The sequence below is a fragment of the Cherax quadricarinatus genome, chromosome 23, assembly GCF_038502225.1.
Source record: "Cherax quadricarinatus isolate ZL_2023a chromosome 23, ASM3850222v1, whole genome shotgun sequence".
In the NCBI taxonomy this organism is placed as follows: Eukaryota; Metazoa; Arthropoda; class Malacostraca; order Decapoda; family Parastacidae; genus Cherax; species Cherax quadricarinatus.
In genome coordinates, this window is record NC_091314.1 from 14,357,201 (window position 1) to 14,377,499 (window position 20,299).

The 20,299-nt window shown below is 38.7% G+C and overlaps 1 protein-coding gene across 23 annotated transcripts in view; it reads left to right on the forward strand.

The window, feature by feature from the left end:
- LOC128685742 (broad-complex core protein isoforms 1/2/3/4/5) overlaps positions 1-20,299 on the forward strand; it is a 505,734-nt gene that overhangs the window by 163,349 nt on the left and 322,086 nt on the right. Inside the window, exon 6 of one of the 23 annotated variants that reach the window (XM_053772355.2) lies at positions 5,179-5,580. The exons of the other annotated variants lie outside the window; for them this stretch is intronic. Within the exon in view, the coding sequence (XP_053628330.1) occupies positions 5,179-5,505 (327 nt within the window). The 3' untranslated portion in view covers positions 5,506-5,580. Of the gene's footprint in view, positions 1-5,178; positions 5,581-20,299 lie in introns of those variants that run through there. 23 annotated transcript variants of the gene reach the window in all.

Sequence of the window (20,299 nt, forward strand, 5' to 3'; positions counted from 1 at the left end):
TCCATATTATGGCCATCATATTATGGCCTATTTAGAATATATATCATGTTTCTGTGTTAATTATATTGTTTATTATGTCGTATTAGATGAATTGTGATAGATAAATAAGCCGTACAGTTTATAATAGCGTCACATTCAAGTATTTTTTCTTCCCTCCAGAGTGCAGGAACAGATTAATGGCTATTCAATTAATTTAAATGAGGAAAATTGGTTTGATATACGAGCAAATTGAGTTACGAGCTAGGTCACGGAATGGATTAAACTCATAAGTCAAGGTTCCACTGTGTTTTTATTGCACACGTTGTTTGAAATACAGTAAAAAGTGACAAGAATTTTGCCTTGCCAAGTATTTCTACTCCTTGTCCTTGTTGGTACAGAAGTGTGTAGATGTTGATGTGGTCCTTCTCAATTGATTGTAGCCAACACCTTTGGTTACAGTCACTGCAATTTTCTCTTAATGAAGTTTTCACTATTATCAGTCTCTAACATATTCAACAATTATATAAATGCACCAGGCATAGTTAAATGATTGTTTAGGACACAAGACTGTGTAGTTACAATGCAGCTATTAGATTAGCTGTGATGGTAACCTACCAGTCATAACCACCACCACCATTTCCCAACTTGAACCTAGTTTTCTTAGAAACTGTAGGAGTTTCGTGTGTAATTGCCTTCTTGGTACCTCCAGCATCACTTTTATGCTACTTTGGTGCCATGATTAGTGTCCAGAGACAGCTATGTGAGAATATGAATGAAAATATAGAGGGGTAACCACAGAGGGAGTATTGAACAGTATGTGTGCAAATTGATGACTAGTTTGTTTAGACTAAGACTAAGACAGTGGCATTGCTCAGGGGGGTGAAGGGATGCTCCATAACATAATGCACTGGTCACAGACCGGGGCACGGGGGCGTTGACCCCCGGAACTCTCTCCAGGTAAACACTCCTTCCACCCCAGCATATCTTAATGATAATGCTGTACAGCTGTTGGAAATAAAAGACTAAATTTAAATTGTAGAACACTGAAAACACGAGCCATGATCTCACAGCTTACAATTGTCCACTGTATTTTGGTTACAAAAATGCAAAAAAAAAAAAAAAAATCTTAATTTTAATTGGAAATACTGGTTTGATATTTGTTTTGAATAACAATGTTTTTTAAATGTTGATTTTTTTTATGCTGACTAAAGCTGATTTTTTTTTTACTATACAGTGGACCCTCAGTTATCGGCCATAATCTGTTCCAGAAGGTCGGCCTAAAACTGAAATGGCCTAAAACCGAAATAATATTTCCCATATGTATTAATGTAAATACAATTAATCCGTTCCAGACACCCAAAAAAAAATTTAACAAAAAATACATTTTTTGAAGATTAATTATGGTTTTACATACACAAAACATTTAACCCTTAACCCTTTCAGGGTCCAAGGCCAAAATCTGAAGTGGTGCCCCAGTGTCCAAGAATTTAAAAAAAAAAAAATTTTTATTTTTTCTTATGAAATGATAGAGAATCTTTTTGTGAATGTAATAAAACAAAAAGTACGAAATTTGATGGAAAATTGACGAAATTATGCTCTCGTGAATTTTGATGTGTCAGCGATATTTACGACTTTGCCGACTTTGACTCCCATTTTACGTCAATTACATTATTCCAGTCGACCAAGTTCTTAGCTATTTCACTAGTATTACTTCTATTCTATCAATTGAGCACAAGAAATCGCCAAGTCAACTGTTTCAACTACAAAATAAAGTGACTGGAAATTGGTGATTTGGCCAATTTAACACAAAGTTCAAAATATTCCAATTTCAAAATAGGGTCCAGAATAAACAATGTAGGTATTCCTGGCACTAAACTACCATTTCCTCTGTTCATTAGTTATGTTTTGAAGCTTTACAAATGAATTCCATTTTGATTTTTTATTCACATAATGAATTTTTATTCACACCAAAAAATAGAAGATTTACTGTTATGCAATATTGTTATAATTGTATAAATATCATCACCATATTTGTGAATGTATATTAGACCCACCAGCTGGTGTGTATTAGACGTGTGAGGTCGTTTGTTTACTCTTGAACATCGGCAAAAATTTAACATTTCCGCCACTTTGAGCTCAGTTTCAAGCCATTTCCAGTGCTAAAACCAATCAAAATTATCTCTATTTCTGTAATATTTCTTCCATTCTATCAAATGAGACCAAGAAATCACAAATACAACTATAAAAAACATACGAAAAAACACTACAAAGTCGCTGTTTTAATAAAAAATCACGGTCTCAGTTTTTTCTCTCATTATACACAGTGTGCTGCAGGATTTGTTTTATGTGGTGCACACATACCACATAGTTGTATTCTCTCATATCTAGGCCCAAATTTACCACTCACAGTTTATCAGAGTGAGCTGAGCTCATGACGTAGATCTATGGTTTGGACACTGAACGTAAAGCCGTAGATCTACGGGACGGACCCTGAAAGGGTTAAACGGTCCAAACGTATATACGTATATGTTCACTCGCATAGCGCCCCAAATTTTTTGAGAAAAAAAAATCGTTTTTTTTTAATAGGAAAAGAGAGCATATAGTACCCAGGCATCCCCAATTATTTTAATATGGCGCACAGTGAGTGCACACACCCATTCTCTCATCTCTAGGTGACTCAGGCTTATCTTGGCAATGTTGAATGAATGACAAAGAAAACGTATATATACGTTTGGGGCGCTACGCGGGAGAACGTATATATACATTTGTACCGTTTAAGGGTTAAATCACTATTACATACCTTTGTTGAAGACTCTTGTTGGCTTATGGAAGACAGGGAGGAGGAGAGAAAGGGAGGACTGATTATTGTTTGGAAGGGGAATCCCCCTCCATAAGGACTTAAGGTATTAAAGCCCTCTCTGGGGTTACTTCCATCCCTGCCTGGTACACTCCCTGCCTTCCTCCTACACTCCCTGCCTTCCTCCTACACTCCCTGCCTTCCTCCTACACTCCCTGCCTGCCTGCTTCACTCCCTGCCTCCCTGCTACACTCCCTGCCTCCCTGCTACACTCCCTGCCTCCCTGCTACACTACCTCCCTCCATGCTACACTCCCTGCCTGCCTGCTACACTCGCTGCCTCCCTTCCACACTCCCTGTTCCCCTGCTACACTCCCTGCCTCCCTTCCACACTCCCTGTTTCCCTGCTTCAGTCCCTGCCTCCTTTCCACAGCATATGTGTAAAGAACCTAGGATAACCCAAAAAAAATCAGAGTGACTTATTTCCATTCGGGTCCTGCCTCCCTGCTACACACTGCTACACTCCACGCCTGCCTACTACACTGCCTGCCTGTCTGCTACACTCCCTGCCTGCCTGCTAAACTCCCTTTCACAACATTAGCTTCCTTGATGTTGGATGAATGAGCAGAAGTGTCCTCACTCGCCCAGAGACACAGCCAGACTGACTTACGAACATGCGAGAGGCTGGCGGGGAGGTGGGTTGACGCGTCCCATATGGCTGATAACCGTAAGCTGTAAAACCGGCCGATAACCGAGTTGGCTGATAAACAGAACGGCCGATAACCAAGGGTCCACTGTACATTATTTCTTAAGTTTGTATATATTCCAGATAAGGAAGAAATTTTTAATTTCCATTCAGAATCTTATAGAATTTGGATATCATTGAGCACCATTCAGTATTGTATTAAAAATCTATTATTATTGAAAAATCAATCCTATACTGTTGATATTAGTTCTTTAATCTGAGTAAGGAATTATTATATTAATCCTTTTGACCTCGTCTTACTCAAATGAGCTGAGGGCAATAAATTTTGGCTTAGATGTGAGAGAAAGGGTTTGTGTGGTGTGTGCGTGCAGTATAAAAAAATTCTGCCCAGTGTGGTGTATGATGGGAAAAGCTTTGTGTCTGTCTTAAAATATAATAAATTTGAAGTGTTTTCTTGGATGGTTTTTATTCTTTCAGTAGCTGTTTTTTGGTATCATTTAATAGAACAGAAGACACATTACTGAAATAGAAAAAATTGGCTGGTTCCAGGACCAGAAGTTTCTTGAAATGGGCTTTCACCAGGTTTGATATAATTTTGGGACAGTGTAAACAATGATCGATCATTCCTGGTTATTTTTATTATCTGAGATGTAGGATAAATCTTTTGTTTTTTTGTGATGAATTCAAAACAGAAGGCAAAGTGTAATATAGGAGGGGTTTGGGGACAGAAGAAATGTTCTTTTAGGTACTGGAGTGTCTGCAGTGTTATTTTGGACTTTAAATTGGAATGTTTTTAGTCTTTTGGAAAACTGGCCAAATTACCATCTTTTGTGCACTTTATAGGGTAGTTTTGATAGTTGAATTAGCTGTTTCTTGTGTTCAGTTGATAGGGCAGAAGGCATACTAGTGAAATAGTTAGTGTAGTTGAAGTGAGTAATAGAATTAGCTTAAAGTAGGACTCAGACTGGGAGATATTTGCCATTGTGTCATTTGCTCTCAGGCCGCTAACTTTGCTCCAGCAGAATTTCATAGGCTTTTCCATTAAATTTTGCACCTTTGGTGTCATTACCTTCAGAAAAAGATTATTTACCAGTTCAGAATTTTTTATTTTAATATGGACACAGTGGGCACTTCTAATTTAGGGGTTTGGACAGCGAAGGGGTTAACGTGTCACCAAAATAAAAAAAAAATTAAATGGTTTGCACAAGATACCAAAGATGTAAAAGAAGCGGTGGAGTGGTGAATAAAATAGGAAAGGGGAAATTAAATATGTGGATGGGGAATTGTTGATAAGATTTAGAAAGTATGTTGGTTGATAAAAGAGTGGTTAGATACAGTTTACAGTAAAATTAGGTTCTGGTATATATAAAATGAGTTTTGGCATCATGTGGACAGCATAGTTTTGAAGGTGATTGAATTTTAAGTATTCAAGTGATGTTGGATTTCTTTGTTATTTTCCATTATATGTATTTATATTTTGAGTTCATTTAACACTTATTTTTAATAGCCTTTTTGTTAAGAGTTTTTATGGTTTATCTTCAATTTTCTTTTAAGGGTCAGTGTAATTGTTAGATTGAAGTTGGATAGTATAGCTTTATTACTATGTAAATAGTTTATTTGGTGGCTTCTCTTTTGGCAGTGGTACTAAATAGTTTTGTATATCGTTTGTGCTGTTATAAGCTGGGCGTCCTCTACAGGTGGGGCTTGACATTGGTGGTGTGAGGACTGTTGGAGGAGAGGCTGCAAGGGGCTGGATGAACCACACTCCAAGAAGAAAGCTTCATCAGTGTGTCTACTGTAAATATTCCACCACTTACAGCACAGACATTAAGAGGCACTTACGTACTCACACAGGAGAGAAGCCGTATGAGTGCACAATTTGTAAACAGAGGTTTAGTTTAAAGGGTACTTTACAGACTCATATTACTGTTCATAAGCAGAAACAGCAACTTGACTGTCCACATTGCCAGTACAGCACAGTTTACTTGCATCACTTTAAGCGACATGTTGAAACACACAAGTAAAATCGTGTGTAGTCACTTACCGCCCAGTCTCTCATGCAGATATTAGAAAGCAAATAATGGAAAATATAAAAGAAGATACTTTATTGAATAGTGTGTATTATCTGACACTTCAAGTTAGTAATATTTTTCTAAGTTTTAGCCACTATTCAGTCAAAAGAAAATAAAACTAAATTATTAACTTGAGAAGTGTTAAGCTTGGATTTTTTCACATTTGCCAAGTTCACTACTGTGTAGTGTTATCTGCACAACAAATTTTAGATTGCTGTGTTTAAACTGATTCATAAATTAATATTTTTTATTAAAAGTACTCATTGAGGAAATGATGTACACTTTAAAAAAAATGAACTTCGCTATGCCATAATTTTATATTGTAATGGTTCTGGTAATGTTACATAAAATTGAGAAGTTGTGCTAATATTCTTGAGACAATGATGCTAGTATTACTTACCAATCATACTTAATCTTCTGAATTAATTTGATTGGGCTAATGTTTAATGGTGGACTAGTTTTCAGATAGAGCACTTCAGATCTCAAGTTGTTTTTACTTGAGATATAGTATGTTTACAGAATAAATGTATAAGAGGGCTGATCTAATGTGTAAATGATTGTTTTCTTTATTTAATGTAGGTCACTATAAAGTTTGTACTGTATATAAATAATCTCAGTATGTGCAGATTATTTACTGTAATTTTAATTTTTTATACAAATATAGTTGTATAAAATCTTAAGAAATATTCTTCACATATTTGGAAGAGACAGCTCAATTATTTGTTAAATTTTCTTCGTATTTTGCTATTTTCTGATTTTGCGTACATAGTAGTGAACGGTATACATTCTTCAGTTAATGCCTTATACTCATACTGTACTTTTAAATGTACATACTGTAAGATGTACATATACAACCCATCCTGATGGTGTATATTGTAAAAGCAGCATAATCCCCATTATGTTAGAGAATGCATTTATGTACATTACATACATAATTTCCACAAATGCCATCTCTGCATTCTTTCATATAAAATAAAATGGGAAGAACATGGTACAGGTGTTACCCCTTCTTAATATTGATGTTGTGTTCTTTGGAAATTGAATATTAGCTGAGGTAACATTTAATTTTTTTTAACTATTAAACTGGTAGAGAAGTAAATTGACATACATGTGGGCAGTTGGGAGTGATATACAGTAAGCCCTACATGACTTCAGTTTTGGATGCTCTAAAATCCTCTGAAATATTTTTTAAAAATTTTCGAAGTACACTGCCTGTAGCACATACGGTTTCCTTGTGCACAGTTGCATACATCAAGCTAGGTACAGTCAGTAAAATTTAGTACAGGTCGGTCATCACTAATCCGGCATCATTGGGACCTGTAGTGTGTCGGATTAGTGAGTTTGCCAGATTAGAGTGGTTAGGTTGGAATACACTTAATTAACCTGTCAATAGAGAGACTTTCTGCTACATCTTCCTAATTTTCATCACTACTTTCTCCTCCACTGGCTTGCTGCTGTGGATTTACAACCGTCTGCACAATTTCAGAGTCAGTATAATGATGAAATTTGAAATTATGCTAGCTGGAATTAGTGCCGGATTACTAATGGAACCGGATATCTGATTGCCGGATTAGGGATGGCTGTCCGGTACTGTATACAGTGGTATCTTGACTTACGAGTGCCCCAACTTATGAGTTTTCCGAGTTACGAGCCGTTTCTTGGTTGATTTTTTGCTTTGAGTTGCAAGTCAAAAATCCTAGTTATGAGCGAGCTTCGGATACACCGCCACTAGTTGGCACAGCAAACACCACAACATCTGCCCAGCATTTTATGCTTTTTGTGTAGTTATTTTGCCAAATTTCTTTTTTCTAACCATGGGTCCTAAGAGAGTAAGTGCAAACGACAGTGCTGAGAAGAGGAGGATGATGTCCATTGAATTAAAGCATGAAATCATAGAAAAACACAAGGAAATAGCTTTCGTTTCAGTGTTTTCCTTATGAAACTAGTGATCTAGTGCAATTAACCTCACAAACACTCTGTTTTCTCTTATATTAAGACCTCAGAAGGGCAAGAGTGGGAAGATATGGTCAGAGCGATAATTATTTTTACCTCGGGAGTGGCCGCCACCACTCGTCACATAATGACATACAGTGGACCCCTGCATAGCGATTTTAATCCGTGCAAGAGGGCTCATTGTTATGCGAAATGATCGGTATGCAAATGAATTTTCCCCATAAGAAATAATGGAAATCAAATTAATCCGTGCAAGACACCCAAAAGTATGAAAAAAAAAAATTTTACCACATGAAATGTTAATTTTAATACACACAAACTGAAAAAGGCATGCACAATTACATGACACTTACTTTTATTGAAGATCTGGTGATGATTGATGGGATGGGAGGAGGGGAGAGAGATTGTTAGTGTTTAGAAGGGGAATCCCCTTCCATTAAGGCTTGAGGTGTCGAGTCCTTTTCTGGGGTTACTTCCCTTCTTCTTTTAATGCCACTAGGACCAGCTTCAGAGTCACTGGACTTCTTTCGCACAACATATCTGTCCATAGTGGCCTGTACCTCTCGTTCCTTTATGACTTCCCTAAAGTGTTTCACAACATTGTCAGTGTACAGGTTGCCAACACGGCTTGCAATAGCTGTGTGAGGGTGATTTTCATCCATGAAGGTTTGCACTTCAAGCCACTTTGCACAGATTTCCTTAATCTTTGTAGTAGGCAACTTCTTCAATTTCTCTCTCCCCTCCTCTGAACCAGTTTCCTCAGGTCTGGCCTCTTGCTGTTGAAGTTGATCTATCAGCTCATCAGTGGTTAGTTCTTCATTGTCCTCCTCCACCAACTCTTCCACATCATCCCCACTAACCTCCAACCCCAAGGACTTTCCCAATGCCACAATGGATTCCTCAACTGGCATAATCCTCTCAGGGTTAGCCTCAAACCCTTCAAAATCCCTTTTGTCTACACATTCTGGCCACAGTTTCTTCCAAGCAGAGTTCAAGGTCTTCTTAGTCACTCCCTCCCAAGCCTTACCTATAAGGTTTACACAATTGAGGATATTAAAGTGCTCTCTCCAAAACTCTCTTAGAGTCAGTTGAGTTTCTGAGGTCACTACAAAGCACCTTTCAAACAGAGCTTTTGTGTACAGTTTTTTGAAGTTTGCAATAACCTGCTGGTCCATGGACTGCAGGAGAGGAGTGGTATTAGGAGGCAAAAACTTCACCTTAATGAATTTCATGTCCCCATAAAGTCGCTCTGCCACGTCTGTAGGATGACCAGGGGCATTGTCTAACACCAGGAGGCACTTAAGTTCTAATTTCTTTTCAGTTAGGTAATCTTTCACATTGGGGGCAAATGCATGGTGTAACCAGTCATAGAAAAAGTCCCTAGTGACCCATGCCTTACTGTTTGCCCTCCACAGCACACACAAATTCTCCTTGAGGACATTCTTTTGCCTGAACGGTCTGGGAGTTTCAGAGTGATACACTAATAAAGGCTTCACTTTGCAATCACCAGTAGCATTGGAACACATCAACAAAGTAAGCCTGTCTTTCATAGGCTTATGTCCTGGGAGTGCCTTTTCCTCCTGAGTAATGTAGGTCCTGCTTGGCATTTTCTTCCAAAACAGGCCTGTTTCATCACAATTAAACACTTGTTCAGGTTTCAGTCTTTCACTGTCTATGTACTTCTTGAATTCCTGCACATATTTTTCAGCTGCTTTGTGGTCCGAACTGGCAGCCTCACCATGCCTTATCACACTATGTATGCCACTACGCTTCTTAAATCTTTCAAACCAACCTTTGCTGGCCTTAAATTCACTCACATCAGCACTAGTTGCAGGCATTTTTTTAATTAAATCCTCATGCAACTTCCTAGCCTTTTTGCTTATGATCGCTTGAGAGACGCTATCTCCTGCTAGCTGTTTTTCATTTATCCACACCAATAAGAGTCTCTCAACATCTTCCATCACTTGCGATCTTTGTTTCGAAAACACAGTTAAACCTTTGGCAAGAACAGCTTCCTTGATTGCCTTTCTGGTGCCCACAATAGTAGCGATGGTTGATTGGGGTTTCTTGTACAACCTGGCCAGGTCGGCGATACGCACTCCACTTTCATACTTAAGAATGATCTCTTTCTTCATCTCTATTGGAATTCTCACCCTTATTGCTGTAGGGTTGGCACTAGAAGCTTTCTTGGGGCCCATGGTCACTTATTTTCCAGATAAAGCACCGAAAACAATGTAATAATACGAAATGTTCCGATTGTATGCTTGGATGTTACCGCGGAGGCTGGCTGGTAAACAACGGCACGGGCGGCACATGTGAGGCTGGCTGAGGGCGCACATTGGACGCATCTCGGACGAACAGCGGTGAGCGGGTTTTTGAGCGGTATGCGAGGCAAAATTTTTGCGATTAAAGCGAGCGGTATGCGGATTAAACATTATGTGATGCCAACGGTATGCGGGGGTCCACTGTATTTTATTCATCCTAGAGTATATATCATGTTTCTATGTTATTTGTATTGTTTGTTATGTCATATTAGATCAGTTTTGATAGATAAATAAGCCATATAGTTGATAGCATTATGTTGAAGTATTTTCTCCTGCCTCCCGAGAGCCAGGAATTCCGCTGGAATGGATTAATGGCATTTCAGTTAATTTCAGTGAGGAAAATTGGTTTGATATACGAGCAAATTGAATTACGAGCTCGGTCACAGAACGCATTAAATTCATAAGTCAATGTACCACTGTATAAGCATTTGTCATATACTGTAATTTAGCATAATACTGTACATGTCCTCGTGGTGGTGGCATTTGATGGAATTTCAGCATTGTCATGTGCAGCTTGAGCAGTGCAACATTATTAATGCTAGCAGGTACTTGATTTTCATGTGACCTAATCTAAAATACAAAAGCAACAACTTATTTTCATTGATACTGAGCAGTTGCTGAAGAGTGTAACCACCTACACTTGCTTCAAGCAAAACAGAATACTGCATGTCTGGAGGTGATGGAGAAATATGATGCAAATGATGTGCTCAGCAAGCTACTTGCTGTAGATGCAAGCAGCTTGCCATCCCTTCAGCTAGATAATACTTAAAAACTTTTCCATGTTCTTCAGTTTTTACTCCATGAGATGATCTTGTAGAAATAGGTATCACCAATTGAGCAAAGGTTTTAGTTTCAGCATTTTTGTTGATAGATGCATTATAGTATTAAGAGCAATAGCAACTTTTCTTCTAAACAAAGAGTAAGACTGCCCTGCATGCTGCCCATCATGGAGACATCACTTCACCTCAAGTGGTATACGGGTGTGGAATACAACTTAGTGTGATCACTTCATTGATAAATTTTTAAGCCAAAATTGTGCCATAATTGATGGCCAGTATAACCATAAGATAATGTTAAGTGAGATAACTATGTCATTGGATGTACAGTGGAACCTCCGGTTACGACTGCAGATTTTTCAGGATATGAACCGTCGTTCAGTCGGTTTTTTGCTTCAGGATACGAAAGAAATTTCAGGATGTGAACTTTTCCCTCAAGGGAGGTTCCTTAAATAAATAAATGAATAAATAAAAAAATATATAATTCTTTGCTAAGGTTACAATGTGTGTTTACATATCATAATATGATTGGAGCAAAGAAAGCCACTATCATGCCGAGGCATTTCGGGCAGAAATGCCTACTTAAACCCGTAAACAGTCCAGAGTGTAATAGGATAAAAAAAAAAATAGGGTCAGTACTTACAGAGATATGAGGCCGAGAAGTTGGCACTGGATGCTCACATGACAACAACATCGAGTCCTGCCGCTTGCAGAAATGTTGCCGATATACCTTTTTTCTATTTTCATATTATTTTATATAATTTTTATGTTCTGATCATTACAATTTATAGTAGTTCTTGTCATTTTATAACCAATCTTTGTTCTGACACTAGTACAGTGGACCCCCGCATAACGATATTAATCCATTCCTGAGAGCTCATTGTTATGCAAAATTATCGTTATGCGAATGAATTTTCCCCATAAGAAATAATGGAAATCAAATTAATCCGTGCAAGACACCCCAAAGTATGAAAAAAAAAATTTTATCACATGAAATATTAATTTTAATACACACAAACTGAAAAAGGCATGCACAGTTACATGACACTTACCTTTATTGAAGATCTGGTGATGATTGATGGGATGGGAGGAGGAGAGAGTCTTAGTGTTTAGAAGGGGAATCCCCTTCCATTAAGACTTGAGGTGTCAAGTCCTTTTCTGGGGTTACTTCCCTTCTTCTTTTAATGCCACTAGGACCAGCTTCAGAGTCACTGGACTTCTGTCGCACAACATATCTGTCCATAGTGGCCTGTACCTCTCATTCCTTTATGACTTCCCTAAAGTGTTTCACAACAGTGTCAGTGTAATAGTCACCAGCACGGCTTGCAATAGCTGTGTTAGGGTGATTGTCATCAAAAAAGGTTTGCACTTTTAGCCACATTGCACAGATTTCCTTAATCTTTGAAGTAGGCAACTTCTTCAATTTCTCTCTCCCCTCCTCCGAACCAGTTTCCTCAGGTCTGGCCTCTTGCTGTTGAAGTTGATCTAGCAGCTCATCAGTGGTTAGTTCTTCATTGTCCTCCTCCACCAACTCTTCCACATCATCCCCACTAACCTCCAACCCCAAGGACTTTCCCAATGCCACAATGGATTCCTCAACTGGCATACTCCTCTCAGGGTTAGCCTGAAACCCTTCAAAATCCCTTTGGTCTACACATTCTGGCCACAGTTTCTTCCAAGCAGAGTTCAAGGTCCTCTTAGTCACTCCCTCCCAAGCCTTACCTATAAGGTTTACACAATTGAGGATATTAATAAAGTGATCTCTCCAAAACTCTCTTAGAGTCAGTTGAGTTTCTGAGGTCACTACAAAGCACCTTTCAAACAAAGCTTTTGTGTAGAGTTTTTTGAAGTTTGCAATAACCTGCTGGTCCATGGGCTGCAGGAGAGGAGTGGTATTAGGAGGCAAAAACTTCACCTTAATGAAGCTCATGTCCCCATAAAGTCGCTCTACCACGTCTGTAGGATGACCAGGGGCATTGTCTAACACCAGGAGGCACTTAAGGTCTAATTTCTTTTCAGTTAGGTAATCTTTCACATTGGGGACAAATGCATGGTGTAACCAGTCATAGAAAAAGTCCCTAGTGACCCATGCCTTAGTGTTTACCCTCCACAGCACACACAAATTAGCCTTGAGGATATTCTTTTGCCTGAACGCTCTGGGAGTTTCTGAGTGATACACCAATAAAGGCTTCACTTTGCAATCACCACTAGCATTGGCACACATCAGAAGAGTAAGCCTGTCTTTCATAGGCTTATGTCCTGGGAGTGCCTTTTCCTCCTGAGTAATGTAAGTCCTGCTTGGCAATTTCTTCCAAAACATGCCTGTTTTGTCACAATTAAACACTTGTTCAGGTTTCAATCCTTCAGCCTCTATGTACTCCTTGAATTCATGCACATATTTTTCAGCTGCTTTTTGGTCTGAACTGGCAGCCTCACCATGCCTAATCACACTATGTATGCCACTACGATTCTTAAATCTTTCAAACCAACCTTTGCTGGCTTTAAATTCACTCACATCACCACTAGTTGCAGGCATTTTGCTAATTAAATCCTCATGCAACTGCCTAGCCTTTTCACAAATGATCGCTTGAGAGATGCTATCTCCTGCTATCTGTTTTTCATTTATCCACACCAACAAGAGTCTCTCAACATTTTCTAACACTTGCGGTCGCTGTTTCGTAATCACAGTTGCACCTTTTGCAAGAACAGCTTCCTTGATTGCCGTTTTCCTGCTCACTATAGTAGAGATGGTTGATTGGGGTTTACTATACAGCTTGGCCAGGTCCAACACATGCACTCCACTTTCATACTTTGCAATTATCTCTTTCTTCATTTCAATAGTCATTAGCACCCTTGGTCTCGATGGGTTGGCACTAGAAGCTTTCTTGGGGCCCATGGTGACCTATTTTGCAGAAACAAGCACCAAAAACAGTGATAATATGGATAATATGGAATGTACCAAATGTATCCTTAGATGCGCGCACACTGGCTGGCTTGTAAACACTGGCACACATGGGGCAGTTCAGGCCACACGTGGACACGTCTTGTACGAATCGTATCGCATACCGGGTTTTGTAACGGGAACTGAGGCAAATTTTTTTGCGATATAATGCTTCGGATACTGGATTTATTGGATACCGATGGCTTCGCGAACCGGGGGTCCACTGTATACGTTTGGGGCGCTACGCGAGAGAATGTATATATACGTTTGGACTGTTTAAGGGTTAATATTGCTTTCTATTTTGATTTTTTTATTCATACAAAAAATACAAAATTTATTGTTATGCAGACTACTGCATTATTGTAAAAATGGTATAAATAATATCAGTGCACTAGTGAAAGAATATTACACTCCCCAGTTGATGTGTATTGGACATGTGGTGTGATTTCCTTTCTCCTGAACATTGGTAAAAATCGAACATTTCCACTAGTTTGAGCTCAATTTCATGATCATTTTCATCGTGAAACTAATCAAAATCATCTCTATTTCTGTAATATGTTGTCCATTTTACCACGTGAGACCTTGAAAATGAGAATACACCGATAAATACTATACAAAAATACACCTCAAATTCGGAGTTTTAATCCAAAAAAAACTCTCAGAGTTTTTTTTTCTCATTATGCACTGCGTGCTGCAGGATTTTTTTTATGTGGTGCACACTGATCACACAGACCCATTCTCTCACATGTGGGCCTACCAGCTTTCTTCTGCTTAATTTGAAGCCGCTAGAATTTATGTGCATTAATACTTACGAAACACTGGCTCGTAAGACGTGCAGTGGACCCCCGCATAGTGATCACCTCCGAATGCGACCAATTATGTAAGTGTATTTATGTAAGTGCGTTTGTACGTGTATGTTTGGGGGTCTGAAATGGACTAATCTACTTCACAATATTCCTTATGGGAACAAATTCGGTCAGTACTGGCACCTGAGCATACTTCTGGATTGAAAAAATATCGTTAACCGGGGGTCCACTGTATATATACGACCAAAACAATCAAAGGGTTAAATGAGGAAAATTGACCCAGCATACAAACAAATCAGGGTACCAACAAGTCCACAGAACAGATTAAATTCGTAGCCCGAGGTTCTACTGTACGTATTAATGAAAATACAGTGGACCCCCGCATACCGTACGCATCGCATACCGTACAATCCGCATACCGGACGCTTTGATCGCAAAAATTTTGCCTCGCATACCGCCCAAAAACCCGCTCACCGCCCTTCGTCCGAGACGCGTCCAATGTGCGGCCTGAGCCACGCTCACATGTTCCGCCGGTGGCATTGTTTACCAGCCAGCCTCTGTGGTAACATCCAAGCATACAGTCGGAACATTTCGTATTACAGTGTTTTTGGTGATTTTTTCTGGAAAATAAGTGACCATGGGCCCCAAGAAAGCTTCTAGTGCCAACCCTACAGCAATAAGGGTGAGAATTACTATAGAGATGAAGAAAAAGATCATTGATAAGTATGAAAGTGGAGTGCGTGTCTCCGAGCTGGCCAGGTTGTATAATAAACCCCAATCAACCATCGCTACTATTGGTGGTACAGCTGCTGCTGTACCACCGTCAGCTGCTGCTGCACTGTCAGCTGCTGCTGCACTGTCAGCTGCTGCTGCTGTTGTACCACCGTCAGCTGCTGCTGCTGCTGTAGTACCGTCTGCTGCTGCTGTAGCATCGTCTGCTGCTGCTGTAGCATCGTCTGCTGCTGCTGTAGCATCGTCTGTTGCTGCTGTAGCATCGTCTGCTGCTGCTGTAGCATCGTCTGTTGCTGCTGTAGCATCGTCTGCTGCTGCTGTAGCATCGTCTCTTGCTGCTGTAGCATCGTCTGTTGCTGCTGTACCACCGTCAGCTGCTGCTGCTGCTGTAGCACCGTTGTTGGTGTGGCTTATTGAGAATACCAAGAAACAATTAACCCCAGAGGATTTGCCACCCAGGATAACCCAAAAAAGTCAGTGTCATCGAAGACTGTCTAACTTATTTCCATTGGGGTCCTTAATCTTGTCTCCCAGGATGCAACCCACACCAGTCGACTAACACCCAGGTGAACAGGGAAAAATGCCTGGAACTAGTGCTCATATTGGTGAATTTAAAGCCAGCAAAGGTTGGTTTGAGAGATTTAAGAATCGTAGTGGCATAGTGTGATAAGGCCTGTTCTGGAAGAAAATGCCAAACAGGACCTACAGTACTCAGGAGGAAAAGGCACTCCCAGGACAAACTGTCTCATCAGTCATTGCTGCATCTTCAATAAAGGTAAGTGTCATTTATTCTTCATTTAGTAGAGTAGTACATGCACAATATATATTGTGCATGTACTACTCTACTATTGTGCATGTATCCTTCTCATTGTGTGTAGGAAAATGTATATTTCATGTGGTAAAATTTTTTTTTTCATACTTTTGGGTGTCTTGCACGGATTAATTTGATTTCCATTATTTCTTATGGGGAAAATTCATTCGCATACCGAACATTTCGCATAACAACCAGCCCTCTTGCACGGATTAAGGTCGCTATGCGGGGGTCCACAGTAACTAGAAATGGAAAAAATATATTAGGTTAGCACATCAATGCTGTAGGTAGCTTCAAATGAAAGATATATTGATACATTTTATTACTTGTAACAAAAGAGTGATATTTGCTTCTTATAGAAAATAAAAATTAAGGTTCATTCTCTCCGAGTCGAATAAAGATTTGGTCTTGACATATGTGGATTGTTGCCATTTGTTATCTTGTCATAAGTGAAAAAATTTCCTGAGAATTCATTTGTTGTAAATACAAAATAAACATAAGTATTGGCCAACATTTTTAGCTTTAATTTATTCCTAAAAACAAAGAAAATTAAGTGACGTTGAATTATCGGAGGAATCAATCGCACACTTTTACTACCTTCCTGCTCTCTCAGCTATTAGAGTTAATATGCTGTGTTCCATCTTTTTTGACTGGCACAAAATTACTCAATTGGGCAATTCCTTCTGTAAATTCCAGATTTTCTTCCTAACCTTCTCGTAGCTAAAAGCCAGGCTTACCTTAGTAATAGGATTGACTTGGAATGCCAGAGTCTACAATGGAATTGAGAAGGGAATTTAGTCTGAATTTGTATGACCCTTTCTTTTTGTAGTCTTTGGCAAATTATAGTTCATTTGTGTCTCATGACAGCCAGAGTGGTTCATCAGAACCACTCAGCTTTATTGTATACTGTAAAGTTGCTCGTAGAAGTTTATGGGCTTAATTGTTCGAAGAGATGAGTATCCAGCATTTTACTGAAGGGCAAGCAACATACATTAAATTTTCTGGTTCAGCGGTTTTTCCATGCCTTAATCTCTCCTGGTTATTTTTAATGAATTTCAAATTCAGCTAGATCATTGATATATTATGGTGATATGATCTCTGAAACACAAAAATAAATCTTGATTTTTTTTTACATTGGCCTCACTGTATTATTTGTTTCTTTTAGTTTTATGGACCTCTAGGATTGTGCTTTTACTACAAATTTGTAGGAATGACTGTCTAGTCTAGTGCAGTGTTTGGGTAAGAGTTGTGTTGTAAATTGTACATGAATTCCAAACACACGCCTGTAAAATCCTTAGGGGAAAATAAGAGAAAAGGGAAGCGTCATAAAGTGTATAAAATTCTGCAAATGTATTAGTAAGACAGTTTGAGTTGTTTGTGGAGGGGGGTTGAGGATGTAGGTTTGTGTGTGGGTGCATGGGTGTGTATGGGTTTGGTTGTGGGTGGATGAGTTTGATTGTGGGTGTATGGGTTTCATTGCCAGTGCATGGGTTGGGTTGTAGGTGCATGGATGTGTATGGGTTTGGTTGTTGGTGTATGGGTTTGGTTGTGGATACATGGGTGTGTATGGGTTTGGTTGTGGATACATGGGTGTGTATGGGTTTGGTTGTGGGTGCATGGGTATGTATGGGTTTGGCCATACTATTCAGAGATATAAACAGACAAAACAAGTGTGTAGTGAAATCTTTTATGGAAAGGAAATCTTTATAAATTGATGTTTTCTCAATGGGATTGAGAGTATTGTTAAAGGTAATTGGTTTCTTAATATTAACCCTTAAACTGTCCAAACGTAGATCTATGTTCACGTGCGTATCGCTCCAACCTCTATTTTCTCCATTTGAAAGTATGTTAAAAAAAACGTAGATCTACGTTTGGAGTGCTACTCACGTCAACGTAGATCTACGTTTGGACAGTTTAAGGGTTAAAGCACTATAACCATGTTTGAAATAGAATTCCTACCCACCAAATGACACAAAACTATTTGAAATAGCTGTGAAGCTTGCCTTTATATTGACAATCTCATGCTTAGTGTTTTTTTTCTAGTTTATAATACAGAGCAGTTGTAAAATGGTAATATTTTATAAAAATGTGTGCAGCATTATTTTAAATCAGAAACGGTGATGAAATCAGTACTATCCCAAGAAACCAAATAAGTGGGGAAAATTTTAACCATAATAGTATTGAGCAAATTTTAAGTTGTAATCTAGTGTGTTACATAAATAAAATAAAACTGAACAAATATTAAGCATTGAAAGTTATCTTTGAGAATCCTTCACCAGTACTACATGTTAACCCTTAACCCTTAAACTGTCCAAACTTAGATCTACGTTAACACATGTAGTGCTTCAAATGTAGATGTACGTTCAATTTTACATTGTTTCTTATGTAAAAAAAAAAAAAAAAAGGTCTACGTTTGGAGAGCTACGTGCACAAAGATCTATGTTTGGAGTTTAAGGGTTAAACTGTCCGAATGTAGATCTATGTTCACCTGCGTAGCGCTCTGAATATTTTGAAAAAAAAAAAAATTAAATGAGCGCATTTTTTTACATATAAGATAAAAAAAAAAAGAAATTTAGGGTCACTACTTACCAAGATATAAGCCCGTGAAGTTGGTGCTGGATGCTCAACTGACGGCAACATCGACTCCTGCCACTTGCAGAAGTGTTGCCAATATACCTTTTTTTTTTTTTGTTTTTATTTTAATTTATATATTTTTTATGTTCTGATAATTACAGTTTATAATAGCTCTTGTGATTTCATAGCCAGTCTTTGTTCTGACACTGAAATAGTACTCAAATAGTCACAATCACACCGACAGGTGAACATTTTCACCTGCCTGAGTCATTTACTATTGTCTAGAAATATATACAAAGTATTTATAGGTCCCAGCAATGTTTTAGACATGCTGGAGTATATATGAAACTCCTTGAAGCATGATGTTATGACAAGTGTCAGTAAACTGCTGACAGGCAGTGACACTTCATGAATGTGCACTCAGGGAACCCTCCTTTATTTGTTTTCACTGTTACATACAAACATATCTGTCTGTCTGTCTATCTATCTGTTTGTCTGTCTAGCTCTGCTTATCTGTCTTTCTGTCTGCCTGTGTGTACTTGGAGTATGTATGAATCTCCTTGAAGAATGGTGTTCCGACAAGTGTCAGTAAACTGCTGACAGTCCAGTGATACTTGATAAATGGGCACTGCTCCAGGGAACCCTGGCTTTGTTTGTTTTCACTGTTACACACAAACATCTCTGTCTGTCTGTCTGTCTCTCTAGCTCTGCTTATCTGTCTTTCTGTCTGCCTGTGTGTGTCTATCATTCTGTCTGCTTGTCTCTGGAATTTTTGGATTATCCTAGGTAATTTGCACTATGAATAATAACTGTACTTATTTGTACTTGTGAGAGATACAAAGATATAGACAGGTAAACAGAGATATAGACAGAGAGCCAGAGACAGCCAAAGCCAGCCAGCCCGCCTGCCGAATGCATAAAAACATAAGAAAAAAAGGAACACTGCAGCAGGCCTACTTGCCCATGTAAGGCAGGTCCATGTCACCCCCTGTCTTAGACCAATGACCCACCTAGTCAGGTTACATCCACTGAAGGAAGGAGCACGGCATCAGACCTAGTAGCACAAGCTAATCAGGTCCAACTCACACCCACCCACACCCACTCATGTATTTATCTAACCCATTTTTACTTTCCTCTTAACCCTTTGGGGGTCGACAGGTCCTCTCAGAGACTTGTTCTCAGGGTCGGCCAAATTTCAAAAAAAAAAAAAAAAAAAAAAATCTTATGAAAAGACAGAGAATCTTTTCCCGATCATAATGACACCAAAAGTATGAAATTTGATGGAAAACTTACGAAATTATGCTCTCGTGAAGTTAGCGGTCTCGACGATGTTTATGCATCAGCTATTTTGCCCACTTTGAGCCCTATTTTCGGCCAATTCCAGTGTACTAGTTGACAAAAATCATAACTATTTTACTAGAGCTCCATTTTTTCTATTGAATGAGTACAAGAAATAGCCCATTTACCGATTTCAACTATCCAATGAAGTGGTCAGAATTTAGCAATTTTGCCAATTTCACACAAATTTCAAAAGATACCAATTTCCAAATAAGGTCTAGAATAAACAAGAAAGACATTCCTGGCACTAAAATAGCAAGTTCTCTGTTCGTTAGTCACATCCCCAGGCCCCTCTTATATTTCTTTTGATTTCCACTTTGAATTTTTATTCTCACAAAAAAAATAAGATTTACTGTTATGCAGACTACTGCATTAGTGTAGAAATGGTATAAATAATATCAGCGCACTTTTGAAAGAATATTAGACTCGCCAGTTGATGTGTATTGGACGCTTGGCATGATTTGTTTACTTTTGAACTTTGGTAAAGATCA